Here is a 24,669-nt window from a genome sequence, read left to right on the forward strand (position 1 = left end):
GCGTTTGGGCTCTAGTGCCTTCATCAGCGTTACTGAAACTAAACTGAGTCAAGCAGACCAGCGTTTGGGCTCTAGTGCCTTCATCAGTGTTATTGAAACTAAACTGAGTCAAGCAGACCAGCGTTTGGGCTCTAGTGCCTTCATCAGTGTTATTGAAACTAAACTGAGTCAAGCAGACCAGCGTTTGGGCTCTAGTGCCTTCATCAGTGTTATTGAAACTAAACTGAGTCAAGCAGACCAGCGTTTGGGCTCTAGTGCCTTCATCAGTGTTATTGAAACTAAACTGAGTCAAGCAGACCAGCGTTTGGACTCTAGTGCCTTCATCAGTGTTATTGAAACTAAACTGAGTCAAGCAGACCAGCGTTTGGGCTCTAGTGCCTTCATCAGTGTTATTGAAAATAAACCGAGTCAAGCAGACCAGCGTTTGGGCTCTAGTGCCTTCATCAGTGTTATTGAAACTAAACTGAGTCAAGCAGACCAGCGTTTGGGCTCTAGTGCCTTCATCAGTGTTATTGAAAATAAACCGAGTCAAGCAGACCAGCGTTTGGGCTCTAGTGCCTTCATCAGTGTTATTGAAACTAAACTGAGTCAAGCAGACCAGCGTTTGAGCTCTAGTGCCTTCATCAGTGTTACTGAAACTAAACTGAGTCAAGCAGACCAGCGTTTGGGCTCTAGTGCCTTCATCAGTGTTATTGAAACTAAACTGAGTCAAGCAGACCAGCGTTTGGGCTCTAGTGCCTTCATCAGCGTTACTGAAACTAAACTGAGTCAAGCAGACCAGCGTTTGGGCTCCAGTGCCTTCATCAGCGTTAATGAAACGCTCGCCCTGGCAAAATGTTTCTTGACATAATAAAACACTAATTCACGTAAATAACAGTCAGTCACTTTATATTAACGATATTTTGTGTTGTTATTAAAAAAAATATACCGGTATATCTCGGCGCGGCAACACAGCATCGTCGCAGTGTATTCAGTACCGAGTGGGCTCCAGAAATGGCGCCTGTAATTGAGTACCGAACTGCATCACGGGATTGACTGTCCTATCCTAGACTCCGCTGCCCTGCGGTATCTCCTGCGGTTTTGGCGCGTCATAACACCGCCGGGGTGCCTCGCCTGGCGATAAGACGGCGGTTTTATTATTTTTGATTTCAGGTAGAAAAAAACAAAACAAAACAAAAACGATTTTATTTGGTTTAGGAATTTAAATATATATATATATATATATATATATATATATATATATATATATATATATATAGATAGATAGATAGATAGATAGATAGATAGATAGATAGATAGATAGATATATTATATAATACAAAAAACCTGGAACCTCTACCATTGCAATACCATATGTAGCACATACTTCTATCCCTGACCTTAATATCAGATATCGGTTAGGGTTATTCGCTGGGTGTGTGTGTGTGTGTGTGTGTGTGTGTGTGTGACCCTGAGCAAGTCACTTCACCTCCTTGTGCTCCGTCCTTCGGATGAGACGTCAAACAAACGAGCTCCTATTGGAAGTGACTCTGCAGCAGCAGCAGCAGCAGTTGTTGATGATGCAGAGTTCACCCCCCCTAGTCTCTGCAAGTCGCTTTGGATAAAAGCGTCTGCTGAATGACTCAACAATAATAATATTGAGACTGATGGCAATGCCAGATATTAATGCATACAGACGCAGACATTGAGTATTATTATTATTTTAATGAAACTTTTTTTGGCACAAACATACAACGCTAAAAAGCACAATGCAATTCCAGAGAAACTACTAAAAAAACTCATCATTTAAGTCAATAAAAAATAGCATGGCTTTAACATTGGGGTCTATGGTGGAGAAGAAGACTGGTTTTAACATTGGAGTCTATGGAGAGAAGCAGCCTGGTTAACATTGGGGTCTATGAGGAGAAACAGCCTGGTTTTAACATTGGGGTCTATGAGGGAGAAGAAGACTGGTTTTAACATTGGGGTCTATGGGGGAGAAGCAGCCTGGTTTTAACATTGGGGTCTATGATGAGAAACAGCCTGGTTTTAACATTGGGGTCTATGAGGAGAAGCAGCCTGGTTTTAACATTGGGGTCTATGAGGAGAAACAGCCTGGTTTTAACATTGGGGTCTATGATGAGAAACAGCCTGGTTTTAACATTGGGGTCTATGAGGAGAAACAGCCTGGTTTTAACATTGGGGTCTATGAGGAGAAGCAGCCTGGTTTTAACATTGGGGTCTATGAGGAGAAACAGCCTGGCTTTAACATTGGGGTCTATGAGGAGAAACAGCCTGGCTTTAACATTGGGGTCTATGGGATGAGAAACAGCCTGGTTTTAACATTGGGGTCTATGAGGAGAAACAGCCTGGTTTTAACATTGGGGTCTATGGGATGAGAAACAGACTGGTTTTAACATTGGGGTCTATGGGATGAGAAACAGTCTGGTTTTAACATTGGGGTCTATGGGATGAGAAACAGCCTGGTTTTAACATTGGGGTCTATGAGGGAGAAACAGCCTGGTTTTAACATTGGGGGGGTCTATGGGATGAGAAACAGCCTGGCTTTAACATTGGGGTCTATGAGGAGAAACAGCCTGGTTTTGACATTGGGGGGTCTATGGGATGAGAAACAGCCTGGCTTTAACATTGGGGTCTATGAGGAGAAACAGTCTGGTTTTTACATTGGGGGGTCTATGGGATGAGAAACAGCCTGGCTTTAACATTGGGGTCTATGAGGAGAAACAGCCTGGTTTTTACATTGGGGTCTATGAGAGAGAAGCAGTCTGGTTTTAACATTGGGGTCTATGAGGAGAAACAGCCTGGTTTTAACATTGGGGTCTATGGGGGAGAAACAGCCTGGTTTTAACATTGGGGTCTATGGGGGAGAAACAGCCTGGTTTTAACATTGGGGGGGTCTATGGGATGAGAAACAGCCTGGCTTTAACATTGGGGTCTATGAGGAGAAACAGCCTGGTTTTAACATTGGGGGGTCTATGGGATGAGAAACAGCCTGGCTTTAACATTGGGGTCTATGAGGAGAAACAGCCTGGTTTTAACATTGGGGTCTATGGGATGAGAAACAGCCTGGTTTTAACATTGGGGTCTATGGGACGAGAAACAGCCTGGCTTTAACATTGGGGTCTATGAGGAGAAGCAGCCTGGTTTTAACATTGGGGTCTATGGGATGAGAAGCAGCCTGGTTTTAACATTGGAGTCTCCAGACAGGCATCTCAAAGGAGCTCAAAGCCAAGTAAAAAAGCAGGATTTAAAATGATAAGCAAACTCGATATTGGATAATGGGGGGGGGGGCTAGGACCCCTCCACTCATTCTGGGGGGGGTGCAGTAGGAAGGCTCCTCTCCTGTCCCGGGACCCCTGCATCACCAGCGGCCTCATTCATCATCTCCTTATACTGACGCTTGAAGAAACCAGCCTGGGAGAGACACAGAGACACAGAGTCAGACAGACAGAGAGACACAGGGAGAGACAGAGTCAGACAGACAGAGAGACACAGTCACACACACACACAGAGACAGAGAGACACAGTCACACACACACACACAGACAGAGAGAGAGGGAGAGTGGGAGGAGGAGGAGAGAGGAAGAGGAGAGAGCGAGGAGACGATGAGAGAGGGAGGAGAGGAAGAGGAGAGAGGGAGGAGAGGGAGGGAGGAGAGGAGGAGAGAGGGAGGGAGTAGAGGAGAAGAGAGGGAGGGAGGGACGGAGGGGAGAGGGAGTAGAGGAGGAGAGAGGGAGAAGGGAGTAGAGAGGGAGGGAGGGAGGGGAGAGGGAGTAGAGGAGGAGAGAGGGGAGAGGGAGTAGAGGAGGAGAGAGGGAGGGAGGGAGGGGAGAGGGAGTAGAGGGGGAGGGAGGGGAGAGGGAGTAGAGGAGGAGAGAGGGAGGGAGAGCTCACCTTGTAGAGTCCCGCTGTGATGAGTGCCAGCAGCACCAGCCCCCCCACGCTGCTCCCGATCACCACGGGGAGGTAATTATACTCCTCATAGAGCTCAATACGAGTGAGAGCCTGAGAGAGGAGAGAGAGCACAGGACTGCAATACACTGTGCACTGTACACTACACACTGTACACTACACACTACACACTGTACACTACACACTGTACACTACACACTACACACTGTACACTACACACTGTACACTACACACTGTACACTATACACTGTACACTACACACTACGCACTGTACACTATACACTGTGCACCATACACTATACACTGTGCACTATACACTGTACACTGTGCACTATACACTGTGCACTATACACTGTACACTGTGCACTATACCTATGTCTCCCTCTTCTATTTGTACTCTCCCCCCCCACCTTGGTCTGGGTGTAGCTCTTCTCTGACTGGGTGAAGATGTGGATGAACTGGTTCTGATCATATCCCAGTGACGCGCTGCTGAGCAGAATCACCGTCCTCTGCTGGGTCTGTCAAGAGAAACGAAGAGCAGGGTTACACACAGACAGATAGAGAGACACTCACACACACACACACACACACACACAGACACACACACACACACACACACACACACACACACACACACACACACACACACAGACAGACACACACTCACACACACACACACACACACACACACACACACACACACACACACACACTCGCCTGTTCGATCCAGTCTGATTTCACTTCTCCGCTGACGTTGAATGTAACTTTCTTCCTGGTTTCCAGTTTGGTGATCTGACAGGTGAACACCCTGCACCTCGCAACACTGCAGTCCTGCAAGAGAGAGGAGCCAGCATTAACAATACAACCAGACCCCAACCCCACCAACCCCCGACCCCAACCCCATCCCCAACCCCATCCCCATCCCCAACCAACCCAACCCCCAACCCTCAACCCTCAACTCCCATCCCCAACCCCACCCAACCAAAACCCCCAACCCTCAACTCCCATCCCCAACCCCAACCAACCCCCAACCCCATCCCCACCCAACACAAACCCCCAACTCCATCCCCAACCTTCAACCTCACCCCAACAAACCCCCACCCTCAACCCACAACCCCACCCAACCTTCAACCCACAACCCCATCCCCATCCCCACCCAACACAAACCCCCAACTCCATCCCCAACCTTCAACCTCACCCCAACAAACCCCCACCCTCAACCCACAACCCCACCCAACCTTCAACCCACAACCCCATCCCCATCCCCACCCAACACAAACCCCCAACTCCATCCCCAACCTTCAACCTCACCCCAACAAACCCCCACCCTCAACCCACAACCCCACCCAACCTTCAACCCCATCCCCAACCCCATCCCCACCCAACACAAACCCCCAACTCCATCCCCAACCTTCAACCTCACCCCAACAAACCCCCACCCTCAACCCACAACCCCACCCAACCTTCAACCCACAACCCCATCCCCAACCCCATCCCCACCCAACACAAACCCCCAACTCCATCCCCAACCTTCAACCTCACCCCAACAAACCCCCACCCACAACCCCACCCAACCTTCAACCCACAACCCCATCCCCAATCCTCAATGTTCCTTGAGATTAAATGATTTTAACTTGAATTTCTTTTAACTTGAAACCCCACACAGTGCTGTCTTACCAAACTTTGGTCTTTTTTCAATTTCTCTACAAAGTCCACAGTCGGGTTTGGACCCTCCTCTGACGCAATGCAATTGGGAATCTGGGAAGAGATTGAAAAGATGAAGCTCAACTAATGGAATATCATCATTATTATTATTATTATTATTATTATTATTATTATTATTAATATTATTATTATTAAATAGTAGTATCATTATTATCATTTATTTAGATTCACTTCTCTGTTGCCCCCTAGTGGACAGAAGAAATACTACACAATCAAAATGTGGTCTCTTACATCACCTCTTACTTATTGGAACAAGACTACTGATAATTAATACTGTATTATTATCTCTATACAGTAACCCGTCACCTATCCACCCATCACATCCACCATGATCAATCTATTCAGCAACGTTAGTTTATTATTTAACAGAGAAGATTAGTTCGGAGATTGCAGATCCCACTGTATTCGTACGTGGTGTTTTGCGTGTTATTATTATTATTATTATTATTATTATTATTATTATTTATTTCTTAGCTGACGCCCTTATCCAGGGCGACTTACAATTGTTACAAGATATCACATTATTTTTACATACAATTCCCCATTTATACAGTTGGGTTTTTACTGGAGCAATCTAGGTAAAGTACCTTGCTCAAGGGTACAACAGCAGTGTCCCCCACTGGGGATTGAACCCACGACCCTCCGGTCAAGAGTCCAGAGCCCTAACCACTACTCCACACTGCTGCCCTTAATACCCCTGTGTCTTTCTAAACAAGGGATTTAGGGGCGCCCCCTGATAAAAGCTGACGAAACTCAAAACAAGAATTGTGTGGCTATAGTAATTGTCACAGCTGTGTGTAATTGTATTTAAAACAGGATTCACTTATCTGAATTTACATATCTAGCCAGTCAGATATGTATATTTCTTTCTGACATATTCCTTTCATCCACTAGGGGGCAGCAGAGAAGAGACTCTAAATAATGAATGTAAATAATGATAGCCACTAATCTTCCCTGCATGATTCCTGAGAGCTCTATAGAGGTCCTACCTGCAGCGTGTTCCTATCGCTCCAGACTGGCTTTCCTCCCAGTTCAACTGGGATGCTGATCGTCACCGTGACTGGGATTTCTCTCAGGCCGAAATTTTCCACCTGTGTTGGAAAAAAGTGATATTATTACATAACAAACCCCCACATTGTGTCTCTCTTTGAATAGAAGCACTCATTCTATTTGTGATGAAACTCGCTCAGGACCATCTTTAGCTCACAAGATATTGAGAGAATCTGGGCCGTGCGTGGAGGCTGTCTGTCCGTCTGTCTGTCTGTCTTACAAATCTATTTGTCCTTCGACATTACCTCATAGCAATGCTTCACGAATCTCTTTAAATCGTTTCGCCCCACTGAGAAATTCACGTAGTTTGTAGATTCCTCTACCCTTTAGAACCACGAGAAGGAAAAAGACTTATTACATTTATAATTAATCAATCATCCATTCATAATCATTTCAAGACAATCTGCATATCAACTTATTATACATCATGTTAAAACAACTGATATCGGACTGACTTAATAAAGGTGTCCCACAGTAAAAGCACAGCAAAGTGTGGTAAAGCATAGGGAAGCATTGCAAAGCACAGAGAGGTGTGGTAAAGCATAGGGAAGCATTGTAAAGCACAGAGAGGTGTGGTAAAGCATAGGGAAGCATTGTAAAGCACAGAGAGGTGTGGTAAAGCATAGGGAAGCATTGTAAAGCACAGAGAGGTCTGGTAAAGCATAGGGAAGCATTGTAAAGCACAGAGAGGTCTGGTAAAGCATAGGGAAGCATTGTAAAGCACAGAGAGGTATGGTAAAGCATAGGGAAGCATTGTAAAGCACAGAGAGGTCTGGTAAAGCATAGGGAAGCATTGTAAAGCACAGAGAGGTCTGGTAAAGCATAGGGAAGCATTGTAAAGCACAGAGAGGCGTGGTAAAGCATAGATAAATACTTGCTTTCTGACTTGGATGTTGATGGCAAATTTGACTGCGATCTCTTTAGCGTATTTGCTGTTATTGGTAATGCTGTCTGTGTTCTCGCTGCAGGAAGATAAAATAGCAACAAAAAAACACAGGTTACTGGAGCTGAATTCATGATGCTCGCTTTTTAAATAAAAAAACACCCGGACCGGGTTTCATCCCAATCGGACCGGCAGTTTTTCTCTGGCCAACAGTTTTCGATCCTCAATAGAGTCCAATGAAAGCTGCTGAATAATGTTCCCTTGTTAACATATTGAATTCCACCCCCTCTATATAGAATGAACTCCCTCAGCTTCATAGAGTCCAATGAAAGCTGCTGAATAATGTTCCCTTGTTAACATATTGAATTGCACCCCCTCTATATAGAATGAACTCCCTCAGCTTCATAGAGTCCAATGAAAGCTGCTGAATAATGTTCCCTTGTTAACATATTGAATTGCACCCCCTCTATATAGAATGAACTCCCTCAGCTTCATAGAGTCCAATGAAAGCTGCTGAATAATGTTCCCTTGTTAACATATTGAATTGCACCCCCTCTATATAGAATGAACTCCCTCAGCTTCATAGAGTCCAATGAAAGCTGCTGAATAATGTTCCCTTGTTAACATATTGAATTCCACACCCTCTATATAGAATGAACTCCCTCAGCTTCATAGAGTCCAATGAAAGCTGCTGAATAATGTTCCCTTGTTAACATATTGAATTGCACACCGCTTTGTAGTTTTCCCCAGATAATTAAGAAAAAACTAACTGAAAAAATGTGACATTTTGAAATCTAACATGAAATCCTCACTGTACTGCTATTATGGCTTCCGGTAGACTTTTTTTTTGCGATACTGTCAAATAAAATATCTAAAATTATGTTCATATAGTTTAAAAAATAAAAATAAAAAGTCTCAATACTAAAATTCTAGATGATGCTGAACTTTTGCCCATAGCTTGATATATGTAAGCATGAGACAGACAGACAGAGACACACAGACAGTGCGTTTGTTATTATTAAGAGGATATATTACATTATTATTATTATTATTATTATTATTATTATTATTATTATTATTATTAATAATAATAATAATAATAATAATAATAATAATAATAATAATAATAATAATAATAATAATAATAGTCATTTAACAGGGTGAACTCTGCATCATCAACAACTGCTGCTGCTGCTGCAGAGTCACTTCCAATAGGAGCTCGTTTGTTTGATGTCTCATCCCAATACTAATAATAATATTATTATTATTACTATTATCAATAATAATAATTTAAATGCATTACCTGGTTGCCTCAGCAGATATATTCATAGTTCTGTTCAGTTGGCTGTTTGTGTCAACATCGAAAGTAGCAACAAACACGCCCTATATTTAAAACATAAAAAAACATCATTTATATATTATACTGGACTGTGGCTCCAGCAATGATTCAGACAGCCCCCCTGAGTTTCAATAGCCATAGTTTTATATATTATACTGGACTGTGGCTCCAGCAATGATTCAGACAGCCCCCCTGAGTTTCAATAGCCATAGTTTTATATATTATACTGGACTGTGGCTCCAGCAATGATTCAGACAGTCCCCCCTGAGTTTCAATAGCCATAGTTTTATATATTATACTGGACTGTGGCTCCAGCAATGATTCAGACAGTCCCCCCTGAGTTTCAATAGCCATAGTTTTATATATTATACTGGACTGTGGCTCCAGCAATGATTCAGACAGTCCCCCTGAGTTTCAATAGCCATAGTTTTATATATTATACTGGACTGTGACTCCAGCAATGATTCAGACAGTCCCCCTGAGTTTCAATAGCCATAGTTTTATTATTATACTGGACTGTGGCTCCTGCAATGATTCAGACACTCCCCCTGAGTTTCAATAGCCATAGTTTTATATATTATACTGGACTGTGGCTCCAGCAATGATTCAGACAGTCCCCCTGAGTTTCAATAGCCATAGTTTTATATATTATACTGGACTGTGGCTCCAGCAATGATTCAGACAGCCCCCCTGAGTTTCAATAGCCATAGTTTTATATATTATACTGGACTGTGGCTCCAGCAATGATTCAGACAGCCCCCCTGAGTTTCAATAGCCATAGTTTTATATATTATACTGGACTGTGGCTCCAGCAATGATTCAGACAGTCCCCCTGAGTTTTAATATCCATAGTTTTATATATTATACTGGACTGTGGCTCCAGCAATGATTCAGACAGTCCCCCTGAGTTTCAATAGCCATAGTTTTATATATTTTACTGGACTGTGGCTCCAGCAATGATTCAGACAGTCCCCCTGAGTTTCAATAGCCATAGTTTTATATATTATACTGGACTGTGGCTCCAGCAATGATTCAGACAGTCCCCCCTGAGTTTCAATAGCCATAGTTTTATATATTATACTGGACTGTGGCTCCAGCAATGATTCAGACAGTCCCCCTGAGTTTCAATAGCCATAGTTTTATATATTATACTGGACTGAATTGATTCACCTGGGCTCCTTGCTTGAAGATGGGTCTGTTTATTGAACAGGAGCTCATCCTCGTCGCATCGCCTTCATCACTTGGAGTTGCTTCACAGCGCACTGTCATTCTCCTGTCAGACTGCACAGAAAACAGACCAAATATAATCTGATCCATGAAAGACACCCCCAGGCTAAAATCAGGTCCTGTACTGCAGGTAATGCAAGATCACACTTTACAGACAGACAGACGGAGACTCACACACACACACAGACAGATAGAGACAGACAGACTCACACACAGACACACACACACACACAGACAGACAGACGGAGACTCACACACACACACAGACAGATAGAGACAGACAGACTCACACACAGATGCAGACGGACGGACAGACAGACGGACAGACGGACGGTGTACCTGCAGCAGGGTGACTCGTCTGTAGGACAGTCCCGAGGGGTAGGTGAATGTCACCGCAGTGTTGTACGAATCCTCCTGCGCGTTCTCGATGGACACGGTGAGGTTGAGCACTGGAGAGATCCCCACCTGCAGCTCACGAGCCCTGCAGCAGGGGGGGGTAGAGAGCACGAGCAAATCACTGGCAGTTATCAACACCTGTCTGTCTATCAACCTGGCTGTCTGTCTGTCTATCGACCTGTCTGTCTGTCGACCTGTCTGTCTGTCTGTCTGTCTGTCTGTCTGTCTGTCTGTCTGTCTGTCTGTCTGTCTGTCTGCCTAACTATTGACCTATCTGTCTGTCTGTCTATCGACCTGTCTGTCTGTCGACCTGTCTGTCTGTCTGTCTATCTGTTTATCTATCGACCTGTCTCTCTGTCTGTCTGTCTATCTATCTATCAACCTGTCTGCCTGTCTGTCTGTCTGTCTGCTTGTCTATTGACCTGTCTGTCTGTCTGTCTGCCTAACTATTGACCTATCTGTCTGTCTGTCTATCGACCTGTCTGTCTGTCGACCTGTCTGTCTGTCTGTCTATCTGTTTATCTATCGACCTGTCTCTCTGTCTGTCTGTCTATCTATCTATCAACCTGTCTGCCTGTCTGTCTGTCTGTCTGCTTGTCTATCGACCTGTCTGTCTGTCTGCCTAACTATCGACCTATCTGTCTGTCTCTCTGTCTGTCTGTCTATCTATCCATGTGTCTGTTGGTCTATCTATCTATCTATCTATGTGTCTGTTGGTCTTTCTGTCTGTCTGTCTATCTATCAACCTGTCTGTCTGTCTGTCTATCTGTCGACCTGTCTGTCTGTCTGTCTGTGTCTATATGAAGTTGTAATCTGGTGCGCTGGCATTGCCCGCTGTGTGCTGGGCAGAGCCTCGCTGTGCTGTACTGTACCCAGGGCAATGCTGACGGGACCGCACTGTATCACACTGATATAAAACTATTTCAAGTCGTACCCTGAGAAATTGAATGAAAGTTTCAGATGGTCGATGCATTTGTTGTCTGTACCGCAGTTCCTTTCAAAATTCAGCTGAAAAATAAATCAAATTATAAGATAATAATGAAGCAGCCCACTTCTCAAAGTTTACTGCTTTGGAATCTCCCGGTTTCAAACCGCTGTTCCTGAAATAGTACTTAGTGTTCAACTCAGTTTAAGATGTTTGATCTCTCTAAAACCTAACCCCTAACCCCAACCCGACCCCTAACCCCTAACCCCAACCCGACCCCCAACCCAAACAAAACCCCACCCCTAAACCCAACCCCCAACCCCAACCCTCAGTTTCTGACTCACTGGAAAGAAGAGTCTAGTAGGACTGCGTGGATCCAGGATGGGTTTCAATCCAGTCGCTGAGCTGACAGGTAAACCAGTGAACTGAAAATTCACTTCATTCCCAATGGAGTTCAAAGAGTCTTCGGGACAATCCTGCAACTCAAAGCAAACCACGTCAAACACACACAATCCACATCTACACACACACACACAGGGAGGGGAATCAGACTCCTATTGCACAGCAATGTCACCCATTCCAGGTTTTACTACCAGCTTGATCAGCCCACAGTGCACACAGCTATGGCCAAACATTTTGCATCACCACCCTATTAGAATGAACTCCCTCAGCTTCATAGAGTCCAATGAAAGCTGCTGAATAATGTTCCCTTGTTAACATATTGAATTACACACCCTCTATATAGAATGAACTCCCTCAGCTTCATAGAGTCCAATGAAAGCTGCTGAATAATGTTCCCTTGTTAACATATTGAATTCCACCCCCTCTATATAGAATGAACTCCCTCAGCTTCATAGAGTCCAATGAAAGCTGCTGAATAATGTTCCCTTGTTAACATATTGAATTGCACACCCTCTATATAGAATGAACTCCCTCAGCTTCATAGAGTCCAATGAAAGCTGCTGAATAATGTTCCCTTGTTAACATATTGAATTCCACCCCCTCTATATAGAATGAACTCCCTCAGCTTCACAGAGTCCAATGAAAGCTGCTGAATAATGTTCCCTTGTTAACATATTGAATTGCACCCCCTCTATATAGAATGAACTCCCTCAGCTTCACAGAGTCCAATGAAAGCTGCTGAATAATGTTCCCTTGTTAACATATTGAATTGCACCCCCTCTATATAGAATGAACTCCCTCAGCTTCATAGAGTCCAATGAAAGCTGCTGAATAATGTTCCCTTGTTAACATATTGAATTGCACACCCTCTATATAGAATGAACTCCCTCAGCTTCATAGAGTCCAATGAAAGCTGCTGAATAATGTTCCCTTGTTAACATATTGAATCGCACCCCCTCTATATAGAATGAACTCCCTCAGCTTCATAGAGTCCAATGAAAGCTGCTGAATAATGTTCCCTTGTTAACATATTGAATTGCACACCCTCTATATAGAATGAACTCCCTCAGCTTCACAGAGTCCAATGAAAGCTGCTGAATAATGTTCCCTTGTTAACATATTGAATTGCACACCGGTTTGTAGTTTTCCAGATACTTAAACAATTGAAAAGTGTGACATTTTGAAATCTAACATGACATACTCACTGTACTGCTATTATGGCTTCCATTAGGTTTTATTTTAATTAATTTTTTTGCGATATCATTTTGTAGTTTCTTTGATTACACAATGTTAAAGAAAATAAATTATTTTCATATAGTTTTTTTGGTTTTTTTTAAATTATGTCTCAATCTAGGTGATGCAAAACTTTTGGCCCAGAGATGTATTTACTGCAGGGCTGGGAATCAGACTCCCGCTGCACAGCAGTGTGATCCAGTCCTGGTTTCACTAGGAGTTTAATAATAAGACACACCCGAGCTTGTTAGCTAGACACACTGGGGGGCTGATCAAGCTGGTAGCAAAACCTGGACTGGATCACGCTGCTGTGGAGCAGGAGTCCGATTCCCATCCCTGAATTTATATACTGAAATTATTTAATCTGACCAATAATTTGACCCATGAGAGAGAGGGAAAGAGGGGGTCGAAGGGACACTTTCTCTTACAGGAATGAACATCGTGTGTTTCATGCATCTGGACGGTCCTGTGATATCAACCCTGCCAGTGAGGTTTCGTTCTTTGGCTGTGAAGAACGCTCTGAATTGAGTCCTCACTGAATCCAGCACTAAGTTGTAGGTGATCGAAGCAGACTTTGTGCCTGTTGAGAGAAAAGAGAGTATCTGTATGAAACGCAGGTCCCAAAGAGGTAAGAGAATGGGTTGTTTGCAGTCCCCCCCCCTCCCTCCTCCATGCTATTCCCCTGGCATTTACCATGGTTTGTTTTTTGGCTATGCTTTACCAGACCTCTCTGTGCTTTGCAATGCTTCCCTATGCTTTACCAGACCTCTCTGTGCTTTACAATGCTTCCCTATGCTTTACCAGACCTCTCTGTGCTTTGCAATGCTTCCCTATGCTTTACCAGACCTCTCTGTGCTTTGCAATGCTTCCCTATGCTTTACCAGACCTCTCTGTGCTTTGCAATGCTTCCCTATGCTTTACCAGACCTCTCTGTGCTTTACAATGCTTCCCTATGCTTTACCAGACCTCTCTGTGCTTTACAATGCTTCCCTATGCTTTACCAGACCTCTCTGTGCTTTGCAATGCTTCCCTATGCTTTACCAGACCTCTCTGTGCTTTACAATGCTTCCCTGTGCTTTACCAGACCTCTCTGTGCTTTGCAATGCTTCCCTATGCTTTACCAGACCTCTCTGTGCTTTGCAATGCTTCCCTATGCTTTACCAGACCTCTCTGTGCTTTACAATGCTTCCCTATGCTTTACCAGACCTCTCTGTGCTTTACAATGCTTCCCTATGCTTTACCACACCTCTCTGTGCTTTACAATGCTTCCCTATGCTTTACCAGACCTCTCTGTGCTTTACAATGCTTCCCTATGCTTTACCAGACCTCTCTGTGCTTTACAATGCTTCCCTATGCTTTACCAGACCTCTCTGTGCTTTGCAATGCTTCCCTATGCTTTACCAGACCTCTCTGTGCTTTACAATGCTTCCCTGTGCTTTACCAGACCTCTCTGTGCTTTGCAATGCTTCCCTATGCTTTACCAGACCTCTCTGTGCTTTGCAAAGCTTCCCTATGCTTTACCAGACCTCTCTGTGCTTTGCAATGCTTCCCTATGCTTTACCAGACCTCTCTGTGCTTTACAATGCTTCCCTATGCTTTACCAGACCTCTCTGTGCTTTACAATGCTTCCCTATGCTTTACCAGACCTCTCTGTGCTTTGCAATGCTTCCCTATGCTTTACCAGACCTCTCTGTGCTTTACAATGCTTCCCTGTGCTTTACCAGACCTCTCTGTGCTTTGCAATGCTTCCCTATGCTTTACCAGACCTCTCTGTGCTTTGCAATGCTTCCCTATGCTTTACCAGACCTCTCTGTGCTTTACAATGCTTCCCTATGCTTTACCAGACCTCTCTGTGCTTTACAATGCTTCCCTATGCTTTACCAGACCTCTCTGTGCTTTGCAATGCTTCCCTATGCTTTACCACACCTCTCTGTGCGTTACAATGCTTCCCTATGCTTTACCAGACCTCTCTGTGCTTTACAATGCTTCCCTATGCTTTACCACACCTCTCTGTGCTTTACAATGCTCCCCTATGCTTTACCAGACCTCTCTGTGCTTTACAATGCTTCCCTATGCTTTACCAGACCTCTCTGTGCTTTACAATGCTTCACTGATTCATCACACTTTGCTGTGCTTTGACTAGGGGACTCTTTTAGAAGAGGACAGGTCACCTAGATTATCTCTCGTGGTGTCTGTCAGAGTGAAGCACACGGTCAAATTGAATGCCCTGTTGTCACTGCAGTTGCTGTTATCCGTCTTAATGATGTTCGGTGTAAAATTCATACTGGTTTGAACCTCAATCACTGGCCGAGCCCTGCAGAAAAAACAGCAGAAAAAATGCCCTTTACTTACAGGAAGAAATGAATCTGCCCATATTTGAGCCGTGCTGGTAATTCACTAGCTGTCTCTTCTAAAAAGTTTACCACTGTAGTTTGAGATTCACTTTCACTTTCAAGTATCACAGGGATGGGAATCAGACTCCCGTTGCACAGCAGTGTGATCCAGTCCTTGGTTTCGCTAGGAGTTTAATAATCAGACACACCTGAGCTTGTTAGCTAGACACACTGTGGGGCTGATCAAGCTGGTAGTAAAACCTGGAATGGGTGACGCTGCAAACGGGAGTCTGATTCCCATCAGTAGGTTCAGGCTCTGTACCTCAGGACCAGGACTCTGCCCAGGGACCCCACAGCGAGGTCGGGGAGCTCGTCTCCGCTCACGTCCATCACCCCGTGGAGAGAGTGACCAAAATACTGCAGCCCGCTGGAGACCTGAGAGGCTTCGATCCTCTGAGAGACACAGAGACACAGAGAGAGACTCATAGCACTGCTATACTGCAACCCTAACTCTATACACTATAAACCATAGGAACACACACACACACACACACACACACACACACAGAGACAGAGAGAGACACTGAGACACACGGAGACACACAGACAAACATGGAGACACACACAGACACACAGACACACGGAGACACAGAGAGACACACACAGACACAGAGAAACACACAGACACAGAGAGACACACAGACACACGGAGAACAGAGAGACACACATAGAGAGACACACATAGAGAGACACACACAGACACAGAGAAACACACAGACACAGAGAGACACACACAGACACACGGAGACACAGAGAGACACACATAGAGAGACACACACAGACACAGGGAGACACAGGGAGACACACACAGACACAGAGACACACACAGAGACACAGAGAGACACACGGAGACACACACAGACACAGACACACACAGACACACAGAGACACACAGACACACGGAGACACACACAGACACAGACACACACAGACACACGGAGACACACACAGACTCTTGATACTTCTGTACTGCACTCTACATCACCGGCCCTGCTAACAGAAGAGCTCAGCCGACAGACGGTACCATTTTTGGGGTTCCCGGGCTGTACCCCTACCTGACTGAAGGTCTCCGGCAGGCCGGACCCCCCGTTATAGATGTAAACGCTGCCCTGGTTGTTATTTTCCAAAGGGGCCCCCACGGCTAGATCTCTGAATCCGTCTCCGTTGAGATCAGCCACTTCCGAGATCGACGCTCCGAATCTGGAATGGGGCTGTCCGTCGATCCCTGTCAGCTCACCAGCCGGAACAAACTGCTTCGGAAATAACACACAGACACCCTCCTTACAGGAGTCTCCCACAGTCAAAGCACAGCAAAGTGTGGTAAATCACAGCGACAGCATGGTAAAGCATAGGGAAGCATTGTAAAGCACAGAGAGGTCTGGTAAAGCATAGGGAAGCATTGTAAAGCACAGAGAGGTCTGGTAAAGCATAGGGAAGCATTGTAAAGCACAGAGAGGTCTGGTAAAGCATAGGGAAGCATTGTAAAGCACAGAGAGGTCTGGTAAAGCATAGGGAAGCATTGTAAAGCACAGAGAGGTCTGGTAAAGCACAGGGAAGCATTGTAAAGCACAGAGAGGTCTGGTAAAGCATAGGGAAGCATTATAAAGCACAGAGAGGTCTGGTAAAGCATAGGGAAGCATTGTAAAGCACAGAGAGGTCTGGTAAAGCATAGGGAAGCATTGTAAAGCACAGAGAGGTCTGGTAAAGCATAGGGAAGCATTGTAAAGCACAGAGAGGTCTGGTAAAGCATAGGGAAGCATTGTAAAGCACAGAGAGGCTGTCTGAATAATTACTGGAGCCATTGTCCAGTATAATATATAAAACTATGGCTATTAAAACTCAGTGGGGACTGTCTGAATCATTGCAGGAGCCACAGTCCAGGGTTAGGGTTATATCATGCAGATCTCCATAGAAACTCTGCATAATCCCATTGTAACGATGTGTAAACTCCCAGGTATTCACTAAGTGTGAATTCACAGCACTCCGGGACGCACGGTGGAGAGCGACACTCTTTAGAGACCCGTCTCTTCTCACTTGCTTGCTGTCCAAGGTGTACATGGTAATGAGGCCTCCATGCCTGGGTCTGTGGTGCATCGGAGACCCGATCAGCAAGACATCCCTGGAGCCGTCTCTGTTGAAATCCACGGAGCAAAGCACAGATCCGAAGTACGAACCCACCTGGAAAAGAATTATTATTATTATTATTATTATTTTTTTTAAACATCTTGTTATGAATTTGGGGTGCGCATGCTAGAGCCCCAACTGCTATGCAAAATAGCCAGACTCATCCAGATCTGTGAATGTCTACAAAGCTGGTGTGGAATTCAATATGTTAACAAGGGAACATTATTCAGCAGCTTTCACTGGACTCTATGAAGCTGAGGGAGTTCATTCTATATAGAGGGTGTGCAATTCAATATGTTAACAAGGGAACATTATTCAGCAGCTTTCATTGGACTCTATGAAGCTGAGGGAGTTCATTCTATATAGAGGGTGTGCAATTCAATATGTTAACAAGGGAACATTATTCAGCAGCTTTCATTGGACTCTATGAAGCTGAGGGAGTTCATTCTATATAGAGGGTGATGATGCAAAACTTTTGGCCAGAGCTGGTGAATAGAACCATTACCTGGGTTCCCTCAATCATCTGGGTGGGATTGGAGGACCCTTGTACGAATACTATGACCCTCCCTTTGTGTCGGTACCGGGGTGCCCCGACAATATAGTACCTGGAGCTGGAGCTGGCTACAAACGTCTCTACCGTGTACCCTGAAATTAAACACAGAGTCACAAACCACAGTACTGTGATGCAGAAGAGTTACTATGTACTTCATGTGAAGGTCTACTTGCATGATGTAACCCTAATCCCCACACCCCCAACCCCAAATCCCAACCCCACACCCCCCAAACCCCAACCCCACACCCCCAACCCCCAACCCCAATCCCCAACCCCCCACCCCAACCCCAACCCCAAATCCCAACCCCACACCCCCCAAACCCCAACCCCCAACCCCCCACCCCAACCCCAAATCCCAACACCACACCCCCAAACCCCCAACCCCAAATCCCAACCCCCCACCCCAACCCCCAACCCTAACCCCAAACCCCAACCCCCTACCTCCACCCCCAATCCCCACCCCCAACCCCACACCCCCAACCCCAATCCCCAACCCCACACCCCCAACCCCAAATCCCAACCCCACACCCCCCAACCCCCAACCCCAAATCCCAACCCCACACCCCCAACCCCAAATCCCAACCCCAACCCCAAATCCCAACCCCCAAACCCCAACCCCACACCCCCAACCCCAAATCCCAACCCCCACCCCCAACCCCCAACCCCAAATCCCAACCCCACACCCCAAACCCCAATCCCCAATCCCCAACCCCAAATCCCAACCCCCAAACCCCAACCCCACACCCCCAACCCCAAATCCCAACCCCCACCCCAAATCCCAACCCCACACCCCCAACCCCAAATCCCAACCCCCAAACCCCAACCCCCCACCCCAACCCCAAATCCCAACCCCACACCCCCAACCCCCCACCCCAACCCCAACCCCAACCCCAAATCCCAACCCCACACCCCCAACCCCAAATCCCAACCCCACACCCCCAACCCCAAATCCCAACCCCCAAATCCCAACCCCCAATCCCCAACCCCAAATCCCAACCCCACACCCCCAACCCCAAATCCCAACCCCAAATCCCCAACCCCAAATCCCAACCCCCAAACCCCAAATCCCAACCCCACACCCCCAACCCCAAATCCCAACCCCCAAACCCAACCCCAAATCCCAACCCCACACCCCCAACCCCCCACCCCAACCCCAACCCCAAATCCCAACCCCACACCCCCAACCCCAAATCCCAACCCCACACCCCCCAAACCCCAACCCCACACCCCCAACCCCAAATCCCAACCCCACACCCCCAACCCCCCACCCCAACCCCAACCCCAAATCCAAACCACACACCCCCAACCCCAAATCCCAACCCCACACCCCCAACCCCAAATCCCAACCCAACACCCCCAACCCCAAATCCCAACCCCACACCCCCAACCCCCAACCCCAACCCCCCAACCCCAAATCCCAACCCCCAAACCCCAACCCCACACCCCCAACCCCAAATCCCAACTCCACACCCCCCAAACCCCAACCCCACACCCCCAACCCCCCAACCCCAATCCCCAACCCCCCACCCCAACCCCACACCCCCAACCCCAAATCCCAACCCCACACCCCCAACCCCAAATCCCAACCCCACACCCCCAACCCCAACCCCAACCTTTTACTGATACAACTGTGTAACAATACATTCGATTGAATCTGGGTAAATAAACACACATGAAATGAACAGGGTCTGAATTCACAATGAAGGACTTCAGCACTCAGAGGGAGATCAGGAGATATCCAGCTCTTATTCCTGTGAGATTCAGACCGGGAGTTTGTTAGGAATCTACGGATGTTTGAAAGTGCTTCGGATTGCGCGGCTGTGAGATTCAGGGGCTGTGTGTGGATCTCATTGGTTTCTCACCCATGTAGGAATCTTTCATGTCTCTGTTTGGGGCAGACATGTTGACAAACTTAAGAGCCGCCCCTGACTCTTCGAAAAAACCGCCCGACCAATCGAACGCGCCGACAGCTCCGAAAACAGCCCCCCCGTTCTTAAAAAAAAAAAAGAGAGAGGGGGGGGGGGAGAGAGCGAGCGAGAGAGAGAGAGAGACGGGGAGAGGGGGAGAGGAGAGAGAAGGGGAGAAGAGAGAGAGAAAGAGGGGGAGAGAGGAGAGAGAGAGGGGGGGAGAGGGGGAGAGAGAGGGAGAGAGAGGGGAGAGAGAGAGGGGGAGAGACAGAGAGAGAGTTACATGTGTGCTTACACATCAATACGATCATGCATCACATAATGTTATTAAGCAGAGTTGCAATTTACTTGATGTTTTTTTCTATATAACCATAACTCTAACCCTTCTGATACAATTGTGTATTTACAAAAAGGGAACTCACAGCATTGAAGAGGGTGCTGAAACCCCCCTGAGACATCTCCTGCTGGAAAGCACTGACTGAGGCATCCTTCTGTGTACCTGGAAGAGACACGGACAGACAGTGAGGCAGACAGGCATTGAGAGAGAGAGACAGACAGACAGACAGGCATTGAGAGACAGACAGACAGACAGACAGTGAGAGAGACAGACAGTGAGGCAGACAAGCATTAAGAGAGAGACAGACAGACAGACAGTGAGGCAGACAGGCATCGAGAGAGAGAGACAGACAGACAGACAGGCATTGAGAGACAGACAGACAGTGAGAGAGACAGACAGTGAGGCAGACAAGCATTAAGAGAGAGACAGACAGACAGACAGTGAGGCAGACAGGCATCGAGAGAGAGAGACAGACAGACAGACAGACAGAGGCAGACAGGCATTGAGAGAGAGACAGACAGACAGAGTGAGGCAGACAGGCATTGAGAGAGAGAGACAGACAGACAGTGAGACAGACAGGCATTGAGAGAGAGAGAGACAGACAGACAGTGAGACAGACAGGCATTGAGAGAGACAGACAGACGGACAGACAGAGGCAGACAGGCATTGAGAGAGAGAGAGAGACAGACAGACAGTGAGGCAGACAGGCATCGAGAGAGAGAGACAGACAGACAGACAGTGAGGCAGACAGGCATTGAGAGAGAGACAGACAGACAGAGAGACAGTGAGAGACAGACAGACAGACAGACAGACAGTGAGAGAGACAGACAGTGAGGCAGACAAGCATTGAGAGAGAGACAGACAGACAGACAGTGAGATAGACAGGTATTGAGAGAGAGAGACAGACAGACAGACAGACACTGAGGCAGACAGGCATTGAGAGAGCGAGAGAGACAGACAGACAGACAGGCAGGCATTGAGAGACAGACAGACAGACAGACAGTGAGAGAGACAGACAGTGAGGCAGACAGGCATTGAGAGAGAGACAGACAGACAGACAGTGAGACAGTCAGGCAGTGAGAGAGAGAGAGAGACAGACAGTGAGGCAGGCACCGAGAGAGAGAAACAGACAGACAGGCATTGAGACAGACAGAGTCAGACAGACAGACAGTGAGACAGAGAGATAGACAGACAGACAGGCAGACAGACAGGCAGTTTGTAAGTAGTCAGTTAAATTGTGAGACGGGTGTGAGAATGACGCAGATTTTAGTATTTCAATTGAGTTACTGTGAAGGAAAAGAAAGAAAGAAAGAAAGAAAGAAAGAATAAAAAAGGAGAGAAAGAAAAAGAGAATGAAAAAATAAATAAAAGAAAGTAATCTCAGTGTAGCTGCTGTGCAGGGTCACCTTCAATGGCAAAGATTTTCTCTTCCAGCTGGTTCTGAATCCCATTCAAAGCACCGAAATTGTCAACTGTGAAGACCAGGTCGAGTGACGAGGCAATGATGTTCAGCTCATCCCTAGCCCGCGGGACTGCAAAAGCATTACCCACCTGCACAGTCACAAGACACATAAGAACATAAGAAAGTTTCCAAACGAGAGGAGGCCCCATTCAGCCCATCTTGCTCGTTTGGTTGTTAGTAGCTTATTGATCCCAGAATCTCATCAAGCAGCTTCTTGAAGGATCCCAGGGTGTCAGCTTCAACAACATTACTGGGGAGTTGGTTCCAGACCCTCACAATTCTCTGTGTAAAAAAGTGCCTCCTATTTTCTGTTCTGAATGCCCCTTTATCTAATCTCCATTTGTGACCCCCGGTCCTTGTTTCTTTTTACAGGTCAAAAAAAGTCCCCTGGGTCGACATTGTCTATACCTTTTAGGATTTTGAATGCTTGAATCAATTTTGAATTATATCAGTGTTATATAGACTCTGTGTTGGGTAGGTGTGTAGTTCTGCGCAGGGTTTTATATCAGTGTTATATAGACTCTGTTGGGTAGGTGTGTAGTTCTGTGCAGGGTTTTATATCAGTGTTATATAGACTCTGTGTTGGGTAGGTGTGTAGTTCTGCACAGGGTTTTATATCAGTGTTATATAGACTCTGTGTTGGGTAGGTGTGTAGTTCTGCGCAGGGTTTTATATCAGTGTTATATAGACTCTGTGTTGGGTAGGTGTGTAGTTCTGCGCAGGGTTTTATATCAGTGTTATATAGACTCTGTGTTGGGTAGGTGTGTAGTTCTGCGCAGGGTTTTATATCAGTGTTATATAGACTCTGTGTTGGGTAGGTGTGTCGTTCTGCGCAGGGTTTTATATCAGTGTTATATAGACTCTGTGTTGGGTAGGTGTGTCGTTCTGCGCAGGGTTTTATATTAGTGTTATATAGACTCTGTGTTGGGTAGGTGTGTCGTTCTGCGCAGGGTTTTATATCAGTGTTATATAGACTCTGTGTTGGGTAGGTGTGTCGTTCTGCGCAGGGTTTTATATCAGTGTTATATAGACTCTGTGTTGGGTAGGTGTGTCGTTCTGCGCAGGGTTTTATATCAGTGTTATATAGACTCTGTGTTGGGTAGGTGTGTCGTTCTGCGCAGGGTTTTATATCAGTGTTATATAGACTCTGTGTTGGGTAGGTGTGTCGTTCTGCGCAGGGTTTTATATCAGTGTTATATAGACTCTGTGTCGGGTAGGTGTGTCGTTCTGCGCAGGGTTTTATATCAGTGTTATATAGACTCTGTGTTGGGTAGGTGTGTCGTTCTGCGCAGGGTTTTATATCAGTGTTATATAGACTCTGTGTTGGGTAGGTGTGTCGTTCTGCGCAGGGTTTTATATCAGTGTTATATAGACTCTGTGTTGGGTAGGTGTGTCGTTCTGCGCAGGGTTTTATATCAGTGTTATATAGACTCTGTGTTGGGTAGGTGTGTCGTTCTGCGCAGGGTTTTATATCAGTGTTATATAGACTCTGTGTTGGGTAGGTGTGTAGTTCTGCGCAGGGTTTTAGATCAGTGTTATATAGACTCTGTGTTGGGTAGGTGTGTCGTTCTGCGCAGGGTTTTAGATCAGTGTTATATAGACTCTGTGTTGGGTAGGTGTGTCGTTCTGCGCAGGGTTTTATATCAGTGTTATATAGACTCTGTGTTGGGTAGGTGTGTCGTTCTGCGCAGGGTTTTATATCAGTGTTATATAGACTCTGTGTTGGGTAGGTGTGTCGTTCTGCGCAGGGTTTTATATTAGGGTTATGTTACCCCGATTGCATAGCGGATAATGTTCTTTTTGTTGGCTGCTGTGATGGCATACGGGAAAGAAGAAGGGCCGGCATTTGACAGGCCGTCAGTAATGGTTATCAAAACTCTGACCGCGTCACTCCTGGCTCCAGCCGTGCCCACAAACACATTATCACTGAAACAAGAAAAGAAAACAGAAATGTGATTTTAATTTTTTTTTTGGTCTTAAAGTGCCCTGTATCTCTCTAATTTATTCTGCTCAGCTTCATAGAGTCCAATGAAAGCTGCTGAATAATGTTCCCTTGTTAACATATTGAATTCCACCCCCTCTATATAGAATGAACTCCCTCAGCTTCATAGAGTCCAATGAAAGCTGCTGAATAATGTTCCCTTGTTAACATATTGAATTGCACACCCTCTATATAGAATGAACTCCCTCAGCTTCATAGAGTCCAATGAAAGCTGCTGAATAATGTTCCCTTGTTAACATATTGAATTGCACACCCTCTATATAGAATGAACTCCCTCAGCTTCATAGAGTCCAATGAAAGCTGCTGAATAATGTTCCCTTGTTAACATATTGAATTGCACCCCCTCTATATAGAATGAACTCCCTCAGCTTCATTGAGTCCAATGAAAGCTGCTGAATAATGTTCCCTTGTTAACATATTGAATTGCACCCCCTCTATATAGAATGAACTCCCTCAGCTTCATAGAGTCCAGTGAAAGCTGCTGAATAATGTTCCCTTGTTAACATATTGAATTGCACACCCTCTATATAGAATGAACTCCCTCAGCTTCATAGAGTCCAATGAAAGCTGCTGAATAATGTTCCCTTGTTAACATATTGATACATAAATACATTTGAGTTTTAGTTAGTTTGATCGTGATATGGTCTATATTAAAGAACACTGATTTGATCAAACTAAAATACTCACGCTACATATTTTATCCCAGCTGCGGTTTGAGTCCCACCACCAAGCTGTCTTATGTTCTTTATAGAAGACGCAACATCAGACATTGAAAGGAATCTGTTAAAGTCAAACTCCA

General features: G+C 45.7%; 1 protein-coding gene across 1 annotated transcript; it reads right to left on the reverse strand.

The window, feature by feature from the left end:
- Positions 1–1,691: 1,691 nt before the first annotated feature.
- LOC131723350 (integrin alpha-X-like) lies at positions 1,692–24,669 on the reverse strand. Its single transcript, XM_059017021.1, has 24 exons — positions 24,558–24,669; positions 23,641–23,794; positions 21,813–21,957; positions 20,492–20,568; positions 20,025–20,154; positions 18,115–18,254; positions 17,520–17,663; positions 16,541–16,738; positions 15,748–15,878; positions 15,264–15,406; positions 13,521–13,672; positions 11,802–11,933; positions 11,467–11,540; positions 10,476–10,617; positions 10,080–10,190; positions 8,874–8,953; positions 7,566–7,649; positions 6,933–7,011; positions 6,627–6,728; positions 5,590–5,670; positions 4,630–4,743; positions 4,323–4,430; positions 3,895–4,005; positions 1,692–3,414 (listed from the first exon to the last, which is right to left on the reverse strand). Exons 1-24 carry the CDS (start codon positions 24,638–24,640, stop codon positions 3,307–3,309), a joined length of 2,823 nt encoding a protein of 940 aa, XP_058873004.1. The 5' UTR covers positions 24,641–24,669; the 3' UTR covers positions 1,692–3,306.

Source organism: Acipenser ruthenus, chromosome 54 (genome assembly GCF_902713425.1).
Source record: "Acipenser ruthenus chromosome 54, fAciRut3.2 maternal haplotype, whole genome shotgun sequence".
In the NCBI taxonomy this organism is placed as follows: Eukaryota; Metazoa; Chordata; class Actinopteri; order Acipenseriformes; family Acipenseridae; genus Acipenser; species Acipenser ruthenus.